Source organism: Phodopus roborovskii, unplaced genomic scaffold (assembly GCF_943737965.1).
Source record: "Phodopus roborovskii unplaced genomic scaffold, PHOROB, whole genome shotgun sequence".
In the NCBI taxonomy this organism is placed as follows: domain Eukaryota; kingdom Metazoa; phylum Chordata; class Mammalia; order Rodentia; family Cricetidae; genus Phodopus; species Phodopus roborovskii.
This window is the reverse complement of record NW_026126480.1, coordinates 40,884,504-40,910,882: the sequence shown is the minus strand read 5'-3', so window position 1 is coordinate 40,910,882 and position 26,379 is coordinate 40,884,504. Positions and strand designations below refer to the sequence as shown.

Sequence of the window (26,379 nt, the reverse complement as noted above, 5' to 3'; positions counted from 1 at the left end):
GTAACTCCAAGATTTGACACCCTCAGACAGAGATACATGCAGGAAAAACACCAATGTGCATAAAATATAAATAAATAGTTGTTTTTTTTTTGTTTTTTGTTTTTTTTTTTTTTTTTTTTTTACAAGAAAGGGTCCTTCTGAAAGTCGGTGTAATGTAGGCTATGTGCCATTTGGGGTGGAAGCCCTGGGATTTCCCACCTGGCCTGTGAAACGTGGCTTTCTAAGGACTTGAAAAGCAAAGAGATTCTTTTCTGTAGGTTTGCCATCCTCTGATTGCCCAAAGCCAAAGCAAATCAAACCCCACCAAATCAAATATGTAGCAACCAGAATTCTTCATCTCTGCTCCCCATCTCCCAGTTCTACCCCCACCCTTCATCGCCCAGCAGGCCATCCTGGAACCATGTCCCAGAAAGCCCTAGTACAGAAAATACTGGTTCCTTTTTCAGCCAGGTGCAGAAGAGCACATCTCAAACACAAACATGTTTTTTGGTGCCGTCCGTTCAGAATTACATTGATGGCTGCCACGTCTGAGAGGTTGCTCTGGGCGTGTTGCTGGGCCTGTGTCTTCTCTCAGCAGCTGAGAGAGATTAAGAAGTGTGCAGAACTGAGATTCAAACAGAGGACCATGCCCTTTCTAACCATATCAGGTGACCATTGCTCAGCGGCCCTTCCATATCCATGGCCTTTGTCACTTTAGAACGAGTTCCAGTTGTTTATGTAGAAGTGATATTGAATGGCAGAGTGGGGGCACCCGCTATCATCTTCTCAGAGCCCTTTGTGCTCTGTGTGATGGAGCTTTACACATAGGGCAGTTTGCCATTAAAAATCAGCTTCTATTCCTGTTCTTTTGTGTGGTGACCTGACCCAACAAATTGCTTTCTGGACCCTGAGTGAAGGGTGGAAATACAAGAGCTAAACTTAGCATCGATTGTTTTTACTTTTTTGTATTGTACTTTTCAAAGCGATGAAGCTAGAAACCGTTAGAATTCGTGCCGCATACAGGCCAAGTGGCTGCATGGCTGCTATTGATACACACTAGCGGTACTCTCCTTTTTCGAAGTAGCCTCCACTTGACTCTGCCTAACTGCCTGCCTGTTTCATATGTAGCCAGTCCATGGCTCATGGTAGGGGCGAGGCTTTGTGGCATAACCAGATTGAACCTGCTTGTGTTAGGGACCATGACAAGAAGTAACAAGTAAACACCTACTGCCCCTCCCATATTTGTTGTCCTCATTTGTCACCTCTTCTCCTTCATGTCCTCCCACCCTGTCAGGTCTGCCGTGTACCATACTCTGTGCAGGACCCCCAGAGAGCCACCCTGGGTTGTACTTCGGAGCTGGTAGGCCAGCAGAATGCAAAGCAAGTGAAATCCCCTCATAGATGGGATCAGTCCCTTCTAAATCGATGCTTTTCTCTGCATTTGACTGAGACTCATCCCATCCTGTGTCCCAGGCTCCCGAGCACCTGCCGTGGTACCATTGTGGTCTTCCACTGCCCGCTGGTTCCTTCCTCAACCTGTCACACCCCTGAGTCTTGTGGTGTTTTCAGTGTCTTGGCCTCAAAGGGAAGTTGGTTCCAGCAACTTCCTGAAAACCCCAAGGAGAGAACCCAGAGGAAGATGAGGTTTGGGCCCTAGTTCTAGAGTGGCTCCTTTCCAGAGGGAAGGCAGAGCACAGCCCCGAAGGCTGGAGGAGCACAGCCCTGTAAACTTGTGGAGTACAGCCCTGTAGGCTCACATGCTTGTTAACACAGTTTCTCAGAGGAAATGTACAGACAAGAAAAACAAAACTGAGACAGCATAAATTAACTAGCCACCTGACAATCAGCCATTTTGGTCTGTCCCTTTTTATTTCATGTGTATTTTACTATGTGTTTTACTAAATGAGATTCATGGGGCTTTATACATGGCTTCTTTAGCAACTTATCACTGGCATTTCCCCCACACCATTAACTGGTCCTTGAAATAGCACTGTTACATGCAGTGTGTTATTCCCTTACAATCTGTCTGACCAGCCACCTGCTATAGGACATTTTAATTATACTTACCAATTTGCTGTCATTTGTTATCATTTTGATTTGATTTCCACTTTTTCTTAGGATTAATTACTATTATCCTTAATAGGCAGTCACAAGCTCAGTCATGTTAATTGTATTTCTTCTCATCTATAACTGAGGCTAACCTTTTGTTCAAAGTGATCCTCCTGTCTCAACTTCTTGGGACTAAGCTGGACTTGTATTACCATGCCCAGTTTAGTTTATATTTTCTCTGTTTTGAATTTTGGTTGTTTTGGTTTACTGAACTAATGTCAAATTAAAACTGTTTTCAAGGAGTGGTAGAGATGGGTCAGTGGGTACAGTACTCAACTGTGCAAGCCTGATGGCCTAAATTCAGATCCAAGAACCTTTGGAAAAGACAGACACAGAAGAGATCTGTGGTCCTAGTGGTCCCTAGGAGGAGAAGGGGAAAGGGAATCTCTGGAAGGTCACTGACTAGCTAGTTTGACATACTCATCAGTGAGCAAGAGAGATGGGAAGACTAATACCTGAGTTTGACCTACTCTGATTTACACACATACACACACCATATAGACACACCATACAGACACACATGCACACACACACCACAACACATGTGTATACACACTATACAGAAATACACACACTACACAAGCACACACACCACACAAACACACACATCACACAAACACAATATACAGACACACTACACATACACACATTCACACACACCATACAAACACCCACACACAGAAACACACACCATACACACATTCACCACAAACACACACCACATACATACAAAAACACCACACACTTACCATACACATACCACACTTGGGGAAGGGGAGAACACCCAGAAGGAATGGAATACTGGAAGGAAATGTTTTCCACGAGTAGTACTGAAGACATACTTGAACAATATAAGCAGCAGCTTGCAAAGGGGCTCTTTTGTTATTGTTTCCCCCTCCCCCCCCCCCGTGATAGGGCTTTTCTGTAGTTTTGGAGATTGTCCTAGAACTTGCTCTGTAGACCAGGCTGGCCTCGAACTCACAGAGATCTGCCTGCACCACTACTGTCATGCTGCAAAGAACCGTGTGTGTGTGTGTGTGTGTGTGTGTGTGTGTGTGTGTGTGTGTGTGTGTGTGTGGTTTATATTTGAAAGTAATTCATCTAGAGGAATCTAGAGATTCACCTAGAGGAATAGGTATCAGAGCTGCCTCCCTCAGGATCAAGAAGATTGTGAGTTGAGGTCTTTGGATGTTCAGCCACAGTCCTGCTTCATTCCCAGCTGTCCAGCTAAACTTCCAGTCAACCTTTTTTTCTGTCTCTGTAGCTCCTGAGACTCTGGGTGTTTATAGCCCTGGGCAGTCTTGCGTCCTTCGCCCGGGCTGCAGCCCCTTGGGTCACCTGTCAGATGACTTAGCGGAGTGTCTGGAAAGAAGAAACTTTATATCTAGCCTTGGTTTAGCTTCCTTTGGCTCCTGGACACTCTCTTGTGCTGCTTTGCTTATCCTCTGACCTAGTGATTTAGGTGCTGTTTGGGTGACATTCAGTCCCGGGTGTCATCTCAGTGGCCATTGAGAGAAATGAGCACTGTAAGCCTGGTGTGGCCATGGTGGTTCATATCTAATTCCATCACTTGGGAAGCTTAGGCAGGAGGTTTGCCACAGGCTCAGGGCCCTAGGTTACAGAGTAGCACCCTTCCTGGGAGAAATAAAACAAGAGTGATGCTGGAGAGCTCTGTTCACAGCTCTTGCTACTTGGAGTATGCATCACTAGGGATAGGTGCAGTACATCTTCCTGCACCGCAAGCTTCTTGAGGCAGGGTCAATGTCAGACTAGTCTGAGTTTTCACTGTGTCATATAGCTGTATTACTTGCCCTGGGTCAGGGTGATCCTTCATGCAGGGTGCTGTGTGGATGTCATGGCCCAAGAAGGATGCTCAATCAATGAGTGGTCTGAATTGCTGTGGATCAGTGGGGGCATGTACACACATACCTACTGTGTGCCATTTCCAGCTTCTTTTCAGTTCCGCTGGCTGCCTGACTTAAGCCGTCACATTTGCCACCCAGTACATACACTTGCATGCAGATTATCAGAGATCGGCAGGGCTAACTCCTGACAGCTTGTGCTTCTAGTCTTTGCTTTTGTGTTGTAAATCTAAGAACAAGAACTTTGCCAGATTGATCTTTGCATCTCCTAAAATTCCCAGCATGGTTCCTGATTCTATAGTGGGAAAACAATAATTTGTTCTTAAGATTTTACTGAAATTAAAGTTCAAGTTCAGATCCGGTGGCTCTCAACAATTGGGCCAGCCCATGGATTCATGCATTCAAATGGAGTTGAATGGCCTTTGTTTGTTTGTTTTTGGTTTGGTTTGGTTCTCTGAGACAAGGTTTCTCTGTGTAGTCCTGGCTGTCCCTAGAACTCACTCTGTAGACCAGGCTGACCTCGAACTCATAGAGATCCACCTGCTTCTGCCTCCTGAGTTCTGGGACTAAAGGCGTGCGTCTTTAGTACTCTTATCCATCCATTTCACCTGCTTTACATATCCTCAATTTCAGCAAGAAATCAAATAGATATGAAGAAAGTGCTGTGATTGGCAGCTGGTGTCAATGCTGCTATTGTTGGACATTTTGGTGGAAGGCAAACAAGTTGATAAAAGATTCTGTGTCTTATGAGCTGATGTTTTGATGGTGGAATTCAGATGAGCTAAACTAGCCGCATGCCAGCCCCATTCTGACTTTGACCAGCTGAAGTGGCCGAGACTCAGTGTTGCTCGTGGTCTTCTACCGTAATCTAACTTACATTGCTCCCTTGCCTCTGCCACCAACCAGGGCGGGGCTCAGGACAAGCCACCATCCTGGGATGTTGGGAGGAAAGCTGGATCAGGAACTCCAGGCGATGAGTCTGGTTCCAAGGACTTCCAACTCAGCGTGTTGGGCCTCACCCCTCTGGGCCTCAGTTTTCATCTATTCAGTAAGGTTGAACAGTCTGATTTATGAGGACCCTTTTGGTGCCAAAGAACTATATAGCAAACAGGCTGTTGTTGGTAAAGGAACGGAGGGTGTTGTGAAGGCCTCTCAGATCCTGTTTTCTCTTTGTATTCATGCACCAGAAAATGACAGATGGAGAGACCTGGACAGAAAATGCCCTCTTCAGATTGACCAACCAAGTGCCAGCATCTGGGAGTGTCTGCCTGAAAAGTGTCAGGGTAGCTCCCTGTGGCACCCGGAGGCGGTGACCGCCTGTGCAGTGACCAGCCTAATCAAAGACCTCAGCATCAGTGACCACAACGGGAACCCTTCAGCTCCCCCCAGCAAACGCCAGTGCCGGTCACTATCCTTCTCTGATGAGATGTCCAGCTGCCGGACGTCATGGCGGCCCTTGGGGTCCAAAGTCTGGACTCCTGTGGAGAAGAGACGATGCTACAGTGGGGGCAGCGTCCAGCGCTACTCCAATGGTGTCAGCCCCATGCAGCGGAGCTCCAGCTTCAGCCTCCCTGCTCGGGCCAATGGGCTCTCCTCACCCTGCCACCAGCGCTTTGGGGGACAGCCCTGCCAAGAATCACCAGGTTCAGCCCCCTGTGGACAGGTGGGCGATGCCTGGAGCCCCGACCCACACCCTGTGGGAGGGGGCCGGCTGGACCTGCAGCGGTCCCTCTCTTGCTCACATGAGCAGTTTTCCTTCCCAGAATACTGTCCACCCTCAGCCAACAGCACACCTGCCTCAACGCCAGAGCTGGCAAGACGTTCCAGTGGGCTTGCCCGCAGCCGCTCCCAGCCATGTGTCCTTAATGACAAGAAGATTGGTGTGAAACGGCGGCGTCCTGACGAAGTGCAAGAGCAAAGGCCTTCTCTAGACCTTGCCAAGATGGCACAGGTAAGTGCCCCAATGGCCTAGAAGAGTCTCCAAAAGCACCTCACTGTTCCCTGGGACTTCTGGTCCTGGTCCAGCCAGTTTACGTGCACAGTGATACTTTCAGAAACGTTTAAGAGTCAGTTCCCTTGTTTTAATAGCACTATTGAAAAACAAAACAAAAACAAACAAACAAACAAAAAAAAAACCTCCAAGTTCTTTTCCTGTCTTTTTTTTTTTTTTTTTAAGTATCTGGGTCTTTTGATTTAAAATGAGGCATGTTCTTTTCCTGTTAAGCTCATTGCTAGTGGAACAGGAGCAGACAGATGGCGAGAAGCAGGCATTGGCTAGCAGTCCAGGGTGACCAAACACTAATTAATCCTCTTCTAGCCCTTTGCTGGTACTTCCTCTCCTGGAACCCACACACTAGTGTTCAGTACCACCAGGATTATACTGATCCCTAGACCAGGGCCATGAGTAATGACTTTAGGAAAGGTGGGAAGCGATCAGTCTCTTTGATTAAACTGTCCCACATTTAGAGTACCAAGGAATTGTTTTCAGTACCCTTTGTGCCACCTCCACCAACTGTCCCTAGCACTGGTTGTAGGAGGAGCCTCTCCCATGCACTCCGGTCCCTCTGTCTTTGTCCTCTTTGTCTTGGAGTCTGGCATCATGCCAACACTTCTCTTGGCTATTGATCTGAATGACACAGTCTTGGAATTAGACACCGTCATCAGGACAGGGTCAGAACCTGAGGGTTGGCTGCATTTGGTTCTTGCTCTGGAGGTCTTAAGATGCGATCAAGATGGTGAGGCCTATGGTGTGACGTTGGTCCTTGTGACCATTAACTCTAGGATGGATGACTGTGGTGGGCAAAACGTGGTACTGTTGGCTCCATGCTCATTTAGGAAGCCTCTTTCTCAGTGCTGTATTATATCAGTTTTTGGTGTTCTGTATAAAAACATTGGTTATTGCTTGGGATGAGGAAATGATGTTCTGTTTGCTGTAAGGGAGTGGTCTCAGCAGGGTTGGCCGTGTTCTTCAGACCATGGGCAGACCCAATGCAGGCAGGCTCATGGTGTCTCTTTTGCATCAGACAGGTATAACCAACAAGCAATCTTAGGTTCCCCACACTGACTCCCTGCCCTGGAGCCACCTACTTACAAATTCATGAATTTACCTTCTGTTCCTTTTATTTTCCAAGCCTGTCAGTTCCCCCACAGAAGACAAGGTACAGGTATCTATCTGAGGTGACCTCAGAGACCACAATTTTGAGCCACTTTTACAGATGAGCCCAGGTCCCACCCAGGACAACTGGGGACATGTTGGTGATGTGCTTGTGCCATACTTATGCCCATGGGTTAACTTGGGACAGAGCTCCTGCCCCCTTCCATGTCCAGCTTCCACGACTTCCACCTTGGTTCCAACAGAGGCCCTTCCTCCTTCCTCCTTTCTCTCCTCCTCCTTTCTCTCCTCCTCCCTCCTCCCTCCTTCCTTCTTCCTGTGTGGTAGATCTTTCTAACTTACTCACTGGACAGTAACTGAACATGTGTGTGTTGGATACTGAGAGGAAGTTTCTCTCTCCTGATAGGCTAAAATAGGTTAAAGGAGGACAGCACTGGATGACTTCTGAAGGAAATGCAGAGCCCTAGGGTCTGGGTTCAACACACAGCCTCAGTTAACTTTGTAATGCCAAGCCTGTTTTACTAGTGAATAAGCTAGAGAGGTAGTAAAAACAGCTTACACATGTTACTAGATTTCACTAGCCACAAGCTGGAATAACACCATTGCGTCACTGAAGACATTATCTGGCCTTACGTGTATACAAACTGTTTAAAAATATATTGCTCGGTGGGGTTGTGCCCAAATGTATAGATTGCCTCATCAGTTCCAGGCAGGCCTCCAAGATCCAGGAAGGTGCCCTGGAGCCTGAGAAGGCCACCCTGGTTCAGCCTGTCTGCGTTGGCTGGCTGCTTGGCCATGAGTACGGGGTTGGACAAGGTACAGGGAAAGGAGAAAGTCCCTTGGAAAGACTGTGCACCTTATCGCCAGAGGTCAGACCCTGAGTATGGTGTCCCAGCAAGCATCTCTCTCTGCCAACTGCCTTTCCATGGTGCTCTGTGGTTCTTACTGCTTTGGCTCCCCATGTAATAATATATGGTCTCAGGAGGTGGTCCTTACTTGCCAAGGGGCCTGATATCCAGGCCTGAGACAGTCCTTATGTTTGTAAAGAGTCTTCGCTTGGGGGCCTGGAGAGATGGCTCAGTGGCTAAGTGCATTTGCTGTTCTTGAAGAGGACGTAGGTTTGGCTCTTGTACCCACATGGTGGCTCAAAATTGCCCATAATCCATTTCCAAGGAGTCTGATGCCCTCCTCTGGCCTTCAGGGGCACCAGGCATGCATGTGATACACATGCATACATCCAGGCAAAACATTCATACACATTTTTTAAAAAGAGTCCTGGACTCAGTCAGGACACTATAGGGTCCCAGGCCTGGGTTCCCAACAGGCAGGTATGTCATTGGTCTACAGAGACCCACACATTGCTAATGAATGGTTGTGGTGGGACAGCAACCTCTGCATGCTGCAACCTCTGCTTGCTGTGGCTTCTCTGGACATTTGTAGCTGAGAAGAGTACAAGGTCTGCGTGTCTGCGGAGGAAGAACTTGTAGATGGTTTTCCATGGCTGTAGGATAGGCTTGGCCTTCGATTGGTGCAGTCCTTTCTTCCTTGAGCTGCTTCCCAAACTGTTTCATAGGTCTTCGATCTTGGTTAGTAGATTCACCCCAGTTGTGCATTCTTGTGAAGGAACCTCTTTGAACATGGCTTCTGGGACCAGGTGTATGACCACTTTAGATAAAGGCACAAAGTGCCTTTTTGGTTAGACCTTTGGAACAGCTGGTGTTCTGATAAACCAACTCCCCTGAGGGACCCACTGGGGCCCAGAGGAGACCCTGAGGCTATGTGAGCTTGTGTGGCTTCCCTTTGGCCTTTATGCAGCTGATGGGAGCCAGTGCTCTCTGACCTACCTGTAGAAAAAGAACTTAGTCAGGATGAGATCTAAGAGCCAGATGACAAAAGAGGGCAAAGAGCCCTGAGGTCTAGACGTTTTATGTCAGGGCTCATCCATTACAACCTCCTGAGGGTACTGAGGCTCTGCTGGTTCCTAGGCCTGCCAGACCCTTTCTGGACAGAGTAGTTAGTTACTTCTGCATGCATATTTAGGAGGGGTGTTGACAAACCAGAAAGCCTCTGGAAAAGGGGTTATGATGCTGGAGCCCCTGGCAGTTTGCTTAACTTTGCTGTGTAGCAGGTCCATAACCAACACAGAACTATGGGGGTAGTTAGGGAAACTAGTGTGCATATAGTGTGTGTGTGTGTGTGTGTGTGTGTGTGTGTGTGTGTGTGTTCTGTATAATCTGGAGAATGCTTCAGGATAGCTCTGTTTTTGGTTTTAAATGAGTGAATTTTTAGTATATAGCAAATCAAATAAAAGAATAAATAGCTAGTAGCTGGGTCTTTGCATATCCTAGGCAAGCATTCCTGCTCAGAGCTACATCCTCAGCTCATACTTCACCTTCTAAAGGGCATAATGTTTATGCTTTTGCACTATTTTCCTGTTCTTTTCCCTGTCACTGAGCTGGGGCCAGGGAGACCATCCACAGACAGGCCATCTTGTAGAACACACTTCGAGACACACTTTCTTGGGTCTGAAGTAGAGAGTAACCCTACTTCCCAGGCAGCTTTTCAGTGAGCTCAAACAGCACATTGCAGGTTTACCAATATAATGTACATTATAGTGTGTGCGCATGTATCTCGGTGTCTTTCTGTTTGTATGCCTATCTGTAGTTTTTGTGAGAACTATAGATTTGTATGTCTGACCATACATGTGTGCATACAACGCTGTGTTACCCGGTGGCACATGGTGAGTGCTAATAAGTACAACTCACCATTGCACTTGGTAGGGCTAGAGAAGAGGTGTGAGCAATTGCAAGGGCGGTTGATATACATGTTCTGAGTGTTCTCAGAAGTGCAGCCTGTCTTCTATTATAGATACTGCTGTTTGGCTCCTTCCTGTCCTAGTGCCACTTTCTGTCTTAGCCACTGACCACTCCGTGCTTGTTCATCCTCTCGCCTTGTCCTTTTCTCTTGTAAATGGCAAGGAGGCAGTCCGCTGGCCATCTTTCGAGCCAGGGCTGATGAAATGGTGACAGAATAGGATTCACCTCCCTCCACTGGAAGTTGGACATATGTGAGCATTCTCTCCCAGTTCCCAGCAAGCAATCTTGAAACCAAGACTGAATGTCCTTGGAGCCCACAGCCACCCCCTCTCCTGCTGGGGCACAGCTGTCTTAGCCAGCAGCAATGGCCCTTGCCCCTCTCGGCCGTGAAGCTGAAATGCAGTAACGAATTGCTTTCCAATTGTCTTTGCTCATGTCTTCTTAAAATCACAGTGTTAGGGTTGTGGACTGGGATGCCAAATGAGACTGCTGGTGACACTGCTGTCTGGGTTTTGTAGGCTGATTGTAGGAAAGAAGACCCCAGGAGGGAAACGACACCCTCCCTGTGTTTTTAGTTATGGCCTCTGCTCTGTGTTGTGAGCTGTTCAAAGGCAGCATAAAGTCCAGTCCTGCCTGGGTCTGGACCTGTGGATCTTCCATGCTTTCCTCCTCAGGTGATCTTCCGAGGTCCTGTTGCCTGTGGTGTTCTGTGAAGCTACAGCCTCCTGTTTGTACAGTTCCAGTGTATAACATTGAGGGTGGGGCTGGTCTGAGCATGAAAGCTGTTTTAGCAGCAGGACTTTACCCGACATTGATAGTTAACTGCTTCATTTGAGACCTGGCCTGTCTGCCAGACAATTGCTTGTCTCCCAGCAAGTACCGAGTTATGCATGGCCATTTAGGCGTGGATCATGTATGTGAGCAAAGACTTCAGAAAAGCGACAATTGATAAGATTGCTCATGAATGCCATGCCCCTGGGTGCTGTGTTTTTAACTCCAGGCTGGTCAGTTTGAAAGAGAAAACAAATTATATTTTTCAACAGAGCTTCAAACAGAAGCAAGACATTCATAGGGAGGGCTCGGGATGCCGAAACAGAGGTTTGATTGATTGCAGCTGCCCACACACTGCATCCTCAAGCTCCCCAAGGAGGCCCCAGAACAGGCAGCAACTGTTGTGTTAGCAGATGTTTGAGAAACTCATGAAAGCTGGCTGGGGTGCTCTGGGGCAGGAAAGAACATGAGGTAGAAATAAGCATGCTGGCATATGGTCTGGGAGCTGGGGTCTTGCCCATGAGTTCAGAGAGCCTGGTGGATCAGGGCCACAGGGCTGTGCTGGCTGAGGGGCTGCTGTTGCAGACAGCGGGGGTGTTATAACAGATGCTTAGTGATGCCTCGTGGCTCTGCTGGGCAGAGTCACCCTTGGACCTGGCTCCTTCCAGCCAGCCTCATCTCTGCTTTGTGTACCAGTGGAACTGCCTTTAACAAGGACAGGCCCTCCTAGCTAGCATGTGGAGAGTCTCTTCATGCTGCTAGATGTGTGATTTCTTACTCAGGCAGCCTTGGAAGTTGTGGGTCAGCCTTCCATTTTCTTGGTCAGATCCCTGGCTGTAGGCCTGAATGGCCTAAGCCTTTGTGGCCTTCTCCCAATGCCTCACCTGTGGCTTGCCTTGAACCCTCATCAGCTTTGCTGCTGAGATGGGAAACTGAACTGATGGTAGGGAGAGGAATTTGGAGGTGGAGCTTCTGTAACATGGAACGCAGGCTGGTGTGAAACTCTGGGTTATATTGAATCAAAGTGAAAACAGCCCCCATCAGCACATGGGAATAGAGCCTTCAGATGGGCTTGACCCAAACAGAGGACCTGGGTTCTTGGGGCTTGCGGATGCTGAGCCATGGCAGCTTTGGGCACAGTAACCTACCTTGCCTTCTTCTCTGCTCTTGACAGCCATTGCCAACCAGTCATGGCAGTCTGTTCAGGTGAACTTGGAAGAGGCCACCCTGGCAGCCACACCTGCCTGATGAGTGGTTGAGCACCACCTGCTTTTCCTGTGCTGTTTATCCCCTCCCTCACTGGTGAATATGGCCCTCGGCACATAGCAGGGGTCAGAGACTTGCCCAAAGCCATTTAGTGAGTTGAAAATCACGGGAAGGCCGGAAACTGTCATACTCAGGCCTTCAGGAGTCCCTCTCCCTCCACCTGGCCTTTCCCTGGGACTGTTCCTAGTGGGGTATAATGGGAGCTTTGAAGTCAGACAACTCAGAGCTCTGTACCTTATCCTGCCATTTCTGATCTGAACTGTGCACACTTGGGCATTTGCAATTGCCTTTCTCAAGAGAATAGAGAGAAGTCATGTACTGTGGATCCAGCATCTCATTTTCAATTGAACTTAGGTTTATAGAAAAGAAAGACGAGGGACTGTAAAATGGCTTAGTGGTTAAGAGTGCATGCTAGCAGATCACAGCACCCATGTGAAGAGCTGAGTGTGGTCTTGTGCACACCTGTAACTCCAGCTGGGTAGGGGAGGGGCAGAGACTGCCAGCCTAGCTGAAAGATAGGAGGCAGAGGCCCAGAGAGATGGCCCAGTGGTTAAGAACACGTGTTCTTGTAGAGGACTTGAGTTTGATTCCCAGTGCCCACATGGTGGCTCACAGTTGTCTGTAACTCGAGTTCCAGGGGATCCAGTGCCCTTTCTGATCTCTCTGGGCACCAGGCATACATGTGATACACAGACATACCTGTGAGCAAAACACTCACATACATAAATAAATCCATCAAAAATAATTAAAAGTGAGGTGGGAAGTAACAGAGGGCACTGCCTTCCTCCGGCCTGCACACTCACACGGGTGTGTGCATTCTTATATTTATGGTTATGAACCTGGCCTTAACGGCTGAGCTGTCCCCCAGCCCAGGTGTGTGCATTCTTACATACACGTGAATATACACAAACTTTAAGAAAAAGAAATTACAAAAAGAAGCTGCTGCAGCTGAAGAGCCTGCAGCTTTCCTCCTGTGTTCGAGGGTCATCTCCCCTGGCAGAGCTACTCTGCAGCTCTGGTCATCGTGCTGGGTATGTGTTGTTGGTGGATCAAACCAGCTGTGGATCGGGCTGGGGTTGGAACACTTGTCACATGGCCTTTCTTTTCTCTCAGAGATAGGTGTATCCAAGGTGCCATAGCATCTTGGAGGGGGAAAATCTATGCTTCAGGAAAATCCTCCTCAAATACTAGGAACCCTTCCTGTTCCCAGGCTCTATCATCAGGTTGCATAAGCAGTCCACTGACGGCCACTCAGATCAGGGCCCAGTGTTGACATAATAGCTTTGATCTCTTGGGGAAGAGAGGAAAAAAAAATAAAAATAAAATAGGAGTTCTCCTGGAGCTATGCCAGGGAGGCAGCTTCGTATGCCACTTGGTGATTTTTCTCTGCCTCAGTTGAGAGGCAGTGGTGCTCTGGGGGCTCCAGGACTCTGGGGAAGTGGGTTCCTTTTCTTCCCTATAACAGTTAGCTAGATGAGATCCCGTGGAGCTTCCTGTTCAAACTTGGAGCACCCTTGGCTTACCGGACCAGGATGGGGCTGGCACAGAGTTCAGGGGCCACAGCCTATGGGCAGAAGGAAGACATCTCCTGCTGAGGTCTCAGCGCCACTCAGGATAGCTCCAGAATAGCTATCCGGGCCACTGTAGAAAGGACCTGTGGGCCATTGTTACTAGCATGTGACTAGTTCACCTCCAAGAGCCCTCAGAGGACGTTGTAGAGAAATGTCTGTGTTATTCCTAGGTTGCTGAAGACGTAAGAGAGAGTACATGAGCTGAAGTAATGAGGCTACAGAGGCTGGAGGGAGGCAGGACCTGCTTCTCGCTGGAACCCTTTATCTGGGGCAGCGAAGAGAGGTCTTCATCCTGGGACATTTTTGTCACCTTTGTATGCCTTAGTATCCCTGTCTAGGGGGTAGGTAGCACTAGGGAGATGGGGACAGGCAGGTCATTATAGCCAAATCAGTGAACTTCAGTCCCAGTAAGAGAACCAGTCTCAAAAACCAAAGTAGGTGAGCTGGGTATGTGGCGGACACCTTTAATGCCAGTGCTCAGGGGCAGATTTGAACTTGGATCTCTGAGTTCGAGACCAGCATGGTCTACTTAGTGAGTTATAGGACAGCTGGGGCTGTGTAGAGATAGACCGCCTCCCCCCCCCCCCCTCTCTCTCTCTCTCTCTCTCACACACACACACACACACACACACACACACACACACACACACACACGGAGGCCAGTCAAGGTGCTGTTGGCAAGCTTGACTGCAGACTAGAACAGGTGGGCAGTGGACATGCTGGTTTGTTTTAAGGGCTCAGATACATGAAGGTGGGGAGTACAGGACCCAGCAAAGTGCGGTTGTTGCTATTGGCCTCTAATTTCCCTGTGTAGCAGGCACTGGGCAGAGTCACCCACCCTTACTTTCACCCAACATTTGTAACTTCGGTTAGAGTATTCTGTTTAGAGTTTACTGATTATAGGTCCCTCTGATCCAGTTTGCATACTTTGACTGTCTTTTTTTCTTGTGTGCATACAGGCAAGTGCATGCCGTAGCACACATGTAGAGGTCAGGAGACAGCCTCAGCAATTGTTGGTCCTCACCTTCCACCTTGTTTGAGACCAGGCCTCTGTTGTTTTTCCACTGTGTATGCCTGGCTGTCTGGCCTGTGGAGTCCTAGAGAGTCTCCTGTCCCACCTCCCATATTCCTCCAAGAGTACTAGGAATACAGAAACTCACACTATGCATCCCTCTATTACATAGATTGTTTTAGGTCCTTGTTTGTGCATAGCTAGTGTTTCTACCCTTCAAGCCATCTTCCCAGCCCACATTTTTTCTTGCTTGATTCTTAGTACAAATGAAACCTGGTAGTTCATCAAGTGTCCATAGAGCCACCTCACCTCGGGTATTGAATAGTAGTGGTTTATCAGCCAGGCTGCCTTTTCTTTCTGCTAAATAGTGTTGTCCTTGTTCACTAGAGAGTAGGTTCCCTAGCCCAAGCTCCAAACTCAGTGCTAAAGGAGGGCTGGGCTGGCATAGGGCGCAGAAGGGTTCTCCCATGGTTTTGAGTGCTTGTCATGCTGGATCTCATCTCAGCTGCATCATATCTGGTCAGTTTACAACAGCTGGGGTGGCACCTCCTAAAAAAAAAAAAAAGGTGGGGCTATGGCAGCCCATTTGACTCGCCACATAAATCTGAATAAACCCCAGTGGACTTCAGGATGCAGGGAAGAGGACATTTGACAGGCTCAGGAAGGAGTTTGGCCTCTGTCATCTAGCTCCTGATCCCTCATCAAGGACATCAGAACAATGCATTCCCTAAAGGATCACCGGCCCTGAGTAGTGTGGTGCCAACGGGGTTGGGAAAGCCTCGGCAAGGCCCGGCAAAGGAAGCAGAGGTGTCCTTGAGGTGGACATGAGCTGGATGGCTGAGTCTGGCCCAGAGCTGAGCATGGCTGCACCATTCCTGAGATGCGCAGGCTGCCGTTGTTTGTAGGACCACCGCTCTCAGGCTCAGGTGCTGTTGCGCCTTTTGGATGTGGTCCTCTGCCACCCCAAGCACTGCATTAGCAGCCTTTCCTGTTGACAGGTGATTAATCTAGAACATTCTATGGTTTCAGCCATCTGGATTCATCCTCTTTTGTGCAGCTTCTAGCCTCAGTGGAGAGCCAAGGAAAATGAATTCCATATAGGAAAACCAGCTCTCTGCTGCAGTTCCCTTGCCACAGGACTTGGTCTAACTTGATTAAGTGTGGGTTAATCGCTCTTTATGGCCACAGGATCTACAGTGTCTCCTTTGACAGTCAGACTAAAAACTCTTAGATAGTCCTTTCGGGCATGGGGAAGGATGGCTTTTTAATAAATTCTTTTAGAAAACATGCTAGGCCCTACAATATGAAACAACTCCCAGGGAGGCTTCCTTCATAAGCAGTCAACTTGAATCAGTGCATATCTCTAAAGGTCATCAGGCTCCCAGTCCTGCCCTGATGTTGTGCAAGGCCACACCATGCATCTGTCATTCATAAAGCAGGTGGTGAGGCAGCTGCCCTTGTCAGAGTTCTGTGTAAGGGAGTGTGGCATGCCCCTCGGATCAGCCAGACCCTGGCCAGGACAGACCACCCATTGGCTTCAAGGAAGACACTACGAGTATGTGTAACTAGGTTTGGGAAGAACCAGTGTCTCAGAGAAGCAACTGCAGGAAGCTGCTCCCTACAGCCCTTCCGGGGGCTTGGCAGCCTCCAGTCTGAAGGCTCCACAGCTGGCCAGACCTGAAGAGAGGGCAGAGGGATGAGTACCCTGGACGAGTAGCCTGCTGAAGCAGCGGCTGAGAAAGGAGCAGACTGCTCTGCTGTTGGTCACATGTGTTTGGGTGACTGTGCCCGCACAGGAAATAGTCAGGAGAGGCCAGCTCTCTTCCCCCAGCCTCGGTTTGCCTGATATTCTTCTGCTGAAGTTGGGCGCTGTGGGCGCCAGTTCCCTCATCTCACCATATGGCTTTCCAGGGCCAAACTCATCATCAGGTTTTGGGTCACATGCCTTCCCCCCCACCCCCCCTGAGCCAGCTAACCAGCCCTCAGCATGTTTTGGCAGTGTTAGACCTGCCCTCCTGGGATATTGGGGCACCCAGCACGTGAGAGGAACCTGGCAAGACCAGGCAAATGTTCTTGATCGTGATGGGGTCATTTTTAGAGCCCTGAGAAATGTGGATGTTGAAAGAGTGGGCCACAGCCCCAAAGAGCAGGTGAAGCCCCCAAGCCATGTTACAGGCTTCCGGGAAGGGAACTTAGGCTCTGAGTGAGCCTGTGTTTGATTCACTAGTGTTGGACAATTCTAGGAGTTATTCGGAAGGGGGGTTCTATGATTTCAAGTTGTCCCCTCTCCAGCATGAAGAGGTGGTTTCTTGGGCGAGTAAGATGTAAGCCTCATGAGATTCTTGGTGCCTCGGTCTGTGTGGGCCTGGGCCTGGGCCTGGGCCTGGGGCTGCAGCTGGAGACCATTACAGCCTATATTTAGATTTGACACCCACCCACCCCACCCACCGGTCAGCTCATTTTAGCCTCATAATATTCCTGTGAACTGTTTACTGGAAGATGTGCTGGGGTCCAGAGGTGTTTAATACCTTGCTCAGGAAACCTTGGAAACTTGACCCAGAGACTCCCAGATTGGTAGGAGAAGGTGAGTTCAAGTTGTTACATACCCATCAGACTTGGGGCAGATAACTGGTTTTTACATAATCCTTAGGTGGGAGTGGGGTGAGATATTGGGAAATGGAGGCTACTGGTAGGCCCTCTGGGAAATTATGAATCCTAGACTAGATTAAGATCATAGCAAACTCTTGTCAGATGCCAGAAAGTGGCCACGAAAAGTTCTCCGCTCAGGCTGGGTGGGTCATTCTCCTACCAGCACCTAGCATTGCTCGGCCATTTGGTAGAAATTTGAATTTGACCTTGACCACATCAGAATGTGTATTGAATTTGACCATCCTAGCTTTTGGAAGGGCCTTGGATGCAGACAGACTCCTCCGTAGGAGGTCACTGTGGTTTGTTTTTGGCCTTAGGCAGCCCAGCTATGGGTTCTTCTTGCACCTGGGCCCTGAGTTAGATCCTTACCTTGTCACCTTACTCTAATGCTAACTCTGTCCTCTCTGTGGTTTGGGTCACCTATCTGGTCAGCTTCCTGCCACTGTCCTTTCTTCCCAGGAAGGAGGAGGACATGGTTCATGTTGGGAACCTTTTACTGGAGTCCTGTACTTCATTGACCCTAGGCCCCACCCGCTGAAACTTTGATCAACATGCAAATAACAAAGTGATACCTTCTCTTCCTCTCAGGCCTCAGACAGGCACTTTGCATATGTGTCCTGTGCCCACAGGTCCCCTTTGGGGCAGGGATGAGGCTGCAGAAGGAGATTAGCTCACTTGACTCTGCTTCAGAAAGAAGCTGAAACATCTCCAGCTTCAGTGCCAGGCTAGCCCAGATTAGCAGCAGGGGAAAAGGCAGGTGAAGACCAGAGCTTGTGGATGACTTGTGGTCTTAGGGGGCCATAGTCACATGACATTCAGAGACAAGGATAGGGAACAGGTCCAGTTGTGATCCCTTCCCATTTCTATGACCATCTTTCACTTGGTCTTTGCTTGCTAATGGGGTCAGTGTTGGTGGTGTGGTAACCTAGCCATGTCAGGAGTTGCTCCTGAGCTGTGTGATAGATATGAATTTTGTATGCTCCCTATGCTCTGGGGGACCCACACCTATAACATAGACATGCAGGTAGTTTATTGGATACTTACTTTGGATGAATGAATGAATGGACGAACGAACGAACGAAAGAACTAATGAAGTGGGACAAAGGCCTAGTTTCTTGATGGGCAGTCAACTGCTGCATCAGTGATACTTAGCAATAAGGGTGGCATATGCTGCTCCTGGACATAGGCAATCAGGTGTTGTCCTTACAGCCTGAGAAAACAGCTCCTTGCTGTTTTACACAAGAAACTGTGAAGTGGGACTTTAGAAACATATCTTCCAGGGATGGTGACAGCTTTCACCTCAGACTGTCCAGGTGAAGAGTCTGATTGCGTAATGAGGTTCTCTTTTCACACGGAGCCTCTTTATACGTGTGGCATCTGTGGCTTTCCTGATGCAACAGTGAGGCTGAGTTCTGGCAAGGCTGGGGCTTTCTAACAGTGGCCCCACGGCCTACAGGGAGAGCTGTAGGAGCTAGATAGCCCAGTGCCTCAGTTTCCCTATTTAGAAAGAGGCTGGATTATGTAGCACCTTCTCACCAAAAGCTGGTCCTTGAAAGGGCTCAGAACAATTATCTTGGTCAGGAATGTGGCAGTGACGTCCATGGCCCACCCCATGATTGCCTCAGGCTCTGCTTCACCCTAAGCTGTCTCCCATGTGGCCATTCCTGTGCTCCCAGGGTTGCAAATAAGAATGGTGCCAGGGAAGGGGCCGTGGAAATGGGGTACCTGGGCACCCTGCCTTGGAGTGGACTGCCTATTCTGCCTCTTGGTGCACAGGAGCACCATGTCCCCACACTGGCTGGAAGCATTGGCTGGGCTGCTTGTCCAGTCCTGCAGTGTTCTTTCCAGGCTGCCCCTGAGTCCTTGCCATGCCTGAGAAAGCGTGGGCCAGAGCAGGGAGTGTTCATTTCCTCTGCTTTCATTCCCTCCTGTCCATCGAAGAAGTTTGGTGAGGCTGTGCCACTCAACATGGTGGAACAAAACCCAGGCAGCCAAGGGTGGGGCTGGGATTCTCATCATTCAGACCAAGCTCTGGAAAATTCTCCCAGGCTAGGGACCTAGGAGTCTCCCTGCTGACCTGATGTATTCTCTGACCGAGGTGGACAACCAGCTCGGAAGTTGCTAGAGGACATTAATTTGTAAGAAAAGTAGCTTGGTCCTGAAAAGTGGTTTTGAGGCAGCATTGTAAAAATAAGGGTGGGGAAGGCTGGCTCCACCATTTAAAAGCCTCATGTGGCTGCAGTTTTATCCTGTGCCCCACCTCAAGCTCAGTGAGCAGAGGCCCTTCCCAGGGTTGAAACTGCAGCAGCCCGCCCAGAGCCAGGAGTGCTATTCAGAGTCCAGAGCATCTCCAGGAATAAAGTTGCAAAGTTCTCAGTGTCCACATCATGGATATTGGTGCAGGCTTGATTTGAACTGGTGAATGATGAGGACATGTGGAATGATGCAAAGCTAGTCTTGAGTAACATCCTCCACATCCCTTCAGTTCCTTCCCTGGCCCCTTGGGGCAGCCATGTAGGGGCTTGGGGCAACAGTCTGCTCAGACTTAGACGTGGGAGCGGCAGGGATCGCAGTTTTCCAAAGGGAGTTAGCTTCCGAGGCTAGGATGTTCCATGCATTGTAGAAGCTCCCTCTGTGTAGCTTCTACACTGGGGCCGATACATGCTTTAACCTGTTTCTTCCTGGGAAAGGGGTACATAAACATTTAGCTGAGATGGAACACATGCTAAACCAAGGCACCAAAAACATTCTAGGGACCCTAGAGAAAGGACTAGGTGGTAACAATGGAATTGTAAGCCCTGCAGAAACACTGATAGGGAGCACCGTTCTGAATCCTGTATGCAAATTGGGCTGCTACTCCTCACATTAGCCCTAATGCAGGTATTGCCGATGGCACACCAGATTATGGCTGAGGACAGAAATACAGAGACTTGATGAAATGGCTTACTAGAAGCCATGTGCTAGTCCTAGCTGGCGTGGGGATTGGACTCAGGGCATAGCCACCAAGGACTATAGGGGTTGAGGATCCAATGGCAGGAGAAGGCCTAGTAGGCAGTTGAAGCCCTTTATCTCAAAATCTGCCACCTCCTTTCTACGTTGCTGGGGTGAAAGGTAGTTTGCCAAGGCACCTGCCCATTCTCAGGAATGGAGTTAGTGTGTTACCAGGGCTGGACACATGGCCATGTGCAGGAGGCAGCATATGGCCTGGGACCCCTGCTGAGATGACCCATAGCCACTTGGTGGCACAATGTACAGAATAATGGCCAATCATATCCCTACTCCTCATCCCAGCAGGGTTTTCTTTAGGGTGATGTCTAGCAAAACCCTCCTCGGCCACCCCCACCCTCCCCCAGGCCATTTCCTCCTCACACAGGGCTGTCTGCTAGATGAGGCTAGGGACAGACCAAGATTTCACTGAAAAGGATGTCACCTGTTATGACCCAGACTCTGCTAGAGTGTCATTTGTGTTTCTGTAGTCTTAACATTTGCGGTTAGCCTGTCCTACATATCATGCTAGCTGCCTTCAGTGGCCAAGGAGGAAAATGGCAGGTTGGAAGGATCCTGTGGCTGCCAGGAGGAGGCTGAGAACAGGCCAGGAGCAAGGTCATTGGAACAGGTGGAGCTGTTGTGGATGGATGTGGCTGTGGGACTTTTGCAAGGCATAGAATTTCCCTGAGCCTCTGCTTCCTCACTGTAAAACATAGGAGAAAACAAGTGGCCCATTCACTGTGGACACTAGCATTCTAGTCTATCAGCTTAAGCGACTTCAAGCTGGATATGTTGGTGCATGTATACAGTCCCATGCCTCACAAGGCTAAGGGGTTCAAGCCCAGCCAACACCATGTTGCCCTGCCTCAAGAGAAAAATTGTAATCTTTTGATTCATTATTTATTGTTGTTCTTAGGTACAAAATATGTGTGTAAGAAGCTTAAAGTTCAAAACGTTTTAAAAAGACCCCGTGAGATCTAAAGTACAGGACATGAAATTCTTCCAGAGTCACAGGGTGGCCATGTTTCAGGGCTTGAGGTAGACCTGCCATTCTTTTTCTAAACAATTGTAATATTGAATAGAGACTCTAGAGGTCCTCTTTAGCTTCAGGAGTCCATTGACTCCATAGATTCAAGAGCCAATTTTAAATTGTCCAGATATGTTGTGGAGCAATGATGAGACATCAGAGTTTATTCCTCAAAACGGGAAAATGAAAGGACAGCTGCTTAGACCAAGTGTGGAGCTTAGTGTCCATTTCTTACTCTGCAGCTAAGGCAGGGCTTTTTGAAATATCATTTTTCAAAGATTTATTAATTTCTTTTGTTGTTTGTTTGTTTCTGGAGACAAGTTTTCTGTGCATAACAGTCTTAGCTGTCCTGGAACTCACTCTGTAGACCAGGTTGGTCTCGAACTCACAGAGATCCACCTGCCTCTGCCTCCTAGGTGCTGGGATTAAAGGCGTGCGACACAACACCCAGCCCGAGACTTATTAATTTTTAATGATATGTACATGTGTGTATGAGAGAGTGTGTGCCACATGTGTGCAGGTGCCTGTAGATGTCAGAAGAGGGGTCACATCCCCTGAAGCTGGAGTTAAAAGTGGTTGTGAGCCACTTGATGGTGCTAGGAGCCAAACTTGGATCCTCTGCAAAAGGAGTAAGTGTTCTTAACCACTGAGCCATCATCTCTCCAGCCCCAAAGGCACATTGTTTTGCGTGTGTGTGTGTGTGTGTGTGTGTGTGTGTGTGTGCGCGCGCACACGCGCGCGCGCGTACGTACCTGCCTGCATGCACGCACACACTTTTATCTTCTTGTTCCTGTGCAAAGAGTTGAATTCAATTCATTTGGGCTCTTAGGTCAAGCTCTATGAAGTCACTGATGCCGTTGTGCCCTTGTTTTATAGCATTTCTCCTTCCTCTTTAACTCCAAACCATACAACTCCATCAGGATAGGCCACATGTCATATGTTCTTTAATCAGCTCCATTGTCCATTCAGAAGGGCTGCATTTGCTGGCTAAGTTGATCATGGCCTCCCCAGGTATTTGCAGTTCACCCAAGAAACAGGTTATCGTTTCTGCACCAGGACCCTGCACAATCAGCTGGATAGTGTCTTTACAGTATGCAGTGTGTCACTTTCTCCAAGCCAACCCTTCTGTCATAACTGTGCTGCTTCGGAACACCTTTGTCTTATACATTGCATAGCTCCCTGAGACCACTGGCCCACAGGCATTCAGGGATTGTAGGTCCATGGTGCCTGCTGTGTCCCACAGTGCCACACATAGATGGACTTGTGTTTAATGAGTTGGCCCCAAACATACTCGCTTGCATGTCTGTCTCCCAGGGTCTTGGGACCCACGGCATCAGGTAGGATCTAGGCACCCTCCTGGAGGATCCCTTTGTACTTAGAAGGGACCTACTATAAGTCTCTGTTACCCGTTTTAAATCTATTTCTTTCTGGAAGCCTACTATCCTGGACAATGAAAGCATAACCCATCCTTCCCTCTCTGTATTCATCTGTTCTGGTGCAGGTTCTGTCTGGTGCAGGTATATTATATAGGTGCAGACAGTCAAGTCCAGTGTGGAACAGGATGGCTGAGGGCCCTGCTCTCTGGAAGCTGCTGCCTAGTATGGATGGACAGTAAGCAAGAGCAAAGATGACCATGTCAGATGGTGTTGTGAAGACAAGAAACATGGGTGATAGGTTAGAGGTGGTAGGCAGAGAAGCAGAAAGCTTTTGCATGGAGGGTGGTATGAGGAACCTCCAGAGGCTGGCACAGTACCCAGCTGAGAAGGGGAGCTGGGTGCCCTGCTTGTGCTAGTTTGGACTCCCGCCAGAACTGGGAGGCTCCTGCCTGATCCAGTCCCTGCTGCCAGCAAGTGGTTTCCAAGATGCTGATAGTTCATGTCCTGGAGTGGCAAAGCCCACTTATGAGATATCCAGCATCCCAACAGTGTGGCTCTTTCTCCTCCTCAGCAATGCCTGGTTGGCCTGAGAAAGTGAGGTCGTGTGATGAAGTGTCAAATTCAGGATCCCATGGTTTTCTGACTGACATCCAAGAGGCCAGTCATCCACCCCAGTGGGTCTTGGTGCCAGCCCTGTATTTACATAGACTCAGTAGGCTTCTAACCATCTGTGTGGTATGATAAGGTTTCACTGTGGGAGTAGTAGTCCTGGGGTTAGTGGAGAGATAAGGTGATTGTGTCTAGAGTCTAGCTATGTCATTTGAATGTGAGAGAAGTATCTAGTGTGGCAGTGAACTTATAAATGGTTTCTAAACTTGACCTGGGTAGATAGTTCTGAATGCTGCAGCTCCAAGCTGTGTTCCCACCAGCTGATATATATTTAAAAAAGAAAAAATCCCAGAAGCTCAAGGCCTATGTGCACCTGTGGCTCCACTGTGGTCCACGTTAACCTCAACTGTTGGTACAGTAGTCATCATGCCATTCCTGCCTCTCTTGCTTTTCAACAAAGCAGATGGCCTCATGTGAACTCACCCCACTGGGCTCCTTAGGCCAAATATGGGTAGGGCAAGCAGTGTCACACCAGGCCTCCTCACCTTCTCTTAAGGGGCTGCCTCATAGACTGGGGTAAATGACAGAAACCTGCTCCTGCTATGCCCGTCCTCAGAACTGGTCATGTCTGGGTAATACAGAGGAGTGAGGTCTTGCCACTACCATGCATCAGGTTTAGAAGGAACACCCCCCCCCACACACACACACACCTCCAGCACTGGGATTGCCTTTCAGTCCCAGCCATTAGTTCAAGTGCCCCCTGCTCATACAGCGTCCCTGGTGCCCACCTGTCAGAAACGGTTCTCTTCCATTAACTACAAGAGATTTGGCTTTGCTCGAGTGCTGGAGGGCAACTGGTCTGTTCCGTCATGTGCCACACCGTTGCTACTTTAGCTATGGGCTAGTTGATACAGGAACTGGCCTCTGAGGGAGCTTGGGGGTAGCCCTTGGTGTATGGCACAGCAGAGACATATGCAGGGTCCCTCAGCATGTCCAGTGCCCACTGTTTCTCACTGCCCTTCACTCCATACTAAGGAACTTCACTTTCACAGCTATTGGTAAAGGCGAGAGAGTCTAGAAAACAGAAACCCACTCTAGTTCAAGTACTTTCTTGTCAGATAACCTCATATCTTAAAGGGCTGGTAGCAAAGGCATATGTGGTTGAGGAGGGAGGGAGACGGAGGCATTTTGCACTGGGAAATAGGCCATAAATGTCCATCTACAGAAGCAGTGGTTTCCCTCCTGGCATGTGGCACTTGGCCGTCATAAGGACGCAGAGAATGGGAGCCCAGTGGGCCAAGGCTCAGATCTCAACCTCACCCCTCTAGCCTGCCGTGCACTCAGTGCCCTCATTTGTTTTGTTTGTGTTTTGAGACGAGGTCTCACGAAGTGTCCTGTACCTCAAGGTGGCCTTGAATTCACTATGTAGCCAAATCTGGCCTTGAACGTCTGGTCCTTCTGCTTCTGTGGACATGTGCAACTATGCATGACTTTGCTGTGTTTTTTTCCTTTCCCCAAAGTGGGGACAGTAATAACTTGCCTCATGGGGTTGCTATGAAGACCACACAAGCCAACGGGTGCATATCATCCACCACATCTGGCCAGTGAACAAGAGTTGCTGTTGTCACATCGTCATCTCAGCCCCGTGATGCCTCATTGCCCTTCTCTAGCATACAGAGTCCCTGGAGCCTCTGAAGACTCAGACTTGGGCAGGACTCAGGTGGCAGATACCCATCCTGTCACTTGCCCTTGTGACCTGGGTTCCTGCCCGCTCACTAAGGGTTCTTCATCACTGGCCTCCTCCAGCCAGTTAAAAAGCCCTTCCTTGTAGGAGGAGGCCTGTGTCTAGCACTTACCCTGAGAGTAGAGCAGATCCTACAGTATGGTAAAATTAACCAATACTTTAATTATATTACTAAGAATAAAATACTCTTGTTCCATCAGGGAGAAAAGTTGTCTGGTAGGCAATTATTTCTTCTGTGCCTGTCGCCCAATCATCTTGTTATAACTTTAACTCCTAATGCTATAAATATCTTAGTAGGTTACTGGAGATCTGAGAGCACGGAGATGAGAGCAAGCCTGGCCTGAGGTCAAGGGCTCACTCCTAGCTCTGTCTTCTTGAGCCGCAGGACCCTGAGCAGGTTATTAATCTAGGCCTCAATTTTCTTTTCTACAAAATGGGAGTGCTCGTGCCTGCCTTCAAAAGGAGTGTGCGGCACAGCTCCTGAGTCCTACATCCATTTGGTAAGTATCAGCTAAAAGGACGGAAGCCACACTTCTCATTGTAACCCAAAGACTAGGGATAGGCATCGCTCCAAGTTCTGGGGTGGACGCTCTCAAACCCTGCTATATTCCACGTGGATATTGCTCACAGTAGGCATCCTGCAGTTGCACGAAGGCCAACTGTGGACCATACCCTGGGGAGCGTCTGCCAGTAGAAGCAGCTGCTGACTGCTGTGGTGGCAGGTGGGGCAGGACTGCACCCTGTCCTCAGCACCACCGCTCTCATGCCTGGCTGCTAGCATCCCAGGGATCTCTCCACTCATCCCATCCTGCTCATTCACATGGGGGAAGGGGGGCGGGGGCAAGCAGGCTCAAGCACAGCATGGAGACCTGCGCTGACACTGTAGGAAAGCTCGAAGCTTCTGAGTGCTCAGAGCTGGTTTTCTTATGCCCAGACTTGAGGCTGAAGAAGGTGCAGGAGGGCCTGGCTTGAACCCATCAATCAACCTTATGGCTCATAGGGGTTATATTGTTGTGTACCTGAGGAGACTGGGGCCCAGATCCCTGTGAGCTAGAGATGGTGCCTGGACAGGGACCAGGCCTGCCCCCTTCCTGGCACTCCCCCAGCTGGCCCTCCGCCACCTCTGCAAATTGAGAGGACACTGTCTCATCTCATCTCTCCCACTGGTGCCATCTTCTCTACTTTTCCTGAGCCTGAGTGACTTGTCACAGCTCTCCCCTGGCCTCCAGTGACAAGGCACATTCCTCAGGGCCGGGGTGGTGTTTTCTCTCCCCAGGCAGCTTCCCACACTTAACTAATCCCAGCCAGGCTGTCGGTGGCAGAGCAGCCAGGAGCAGACAGGGCGAGTGAGCTGGGCCTAGCTCCGGGTGGTTGAATCGCTGAGTCGTAGGGCCTTTGGCAAGTTCCTGGGCCTCTCTGAACCTGAGTGCCGGTTGACAAAGCAAAGCAGAGCCCCTCTCAGGCTGTGTGGCCACCATGAGAGTGCAG

General features: G+C 49.1%; 1 protein-coding gene across 5 annotated transcripts in view; it reads left to right on the top strand.

Annotated features, from left to right (window-relative positions):
* The window catches only part of Fam53b (family with sequence similarity 53 member B), a 103,047-nt gene that overhangs the window by 52,807 nt on the left and 23,861 nt on the right, over positions 1-26,379 (top strand). For all 5 annotated transcript variants that reach the window (XM_051193190.1, XM_051193191.1, XM_051193192.1 and 2 more), the window contains exon 4: positions 5,138-5,901. In XM_051193190.1, coding sequence (XP_051049147.1) covers positions 5,138-5,901 — 764 coding nt within the window. The remainder of the gene's footprint in view (positions 1-5,137; positions 5,902-26,379) is intronic.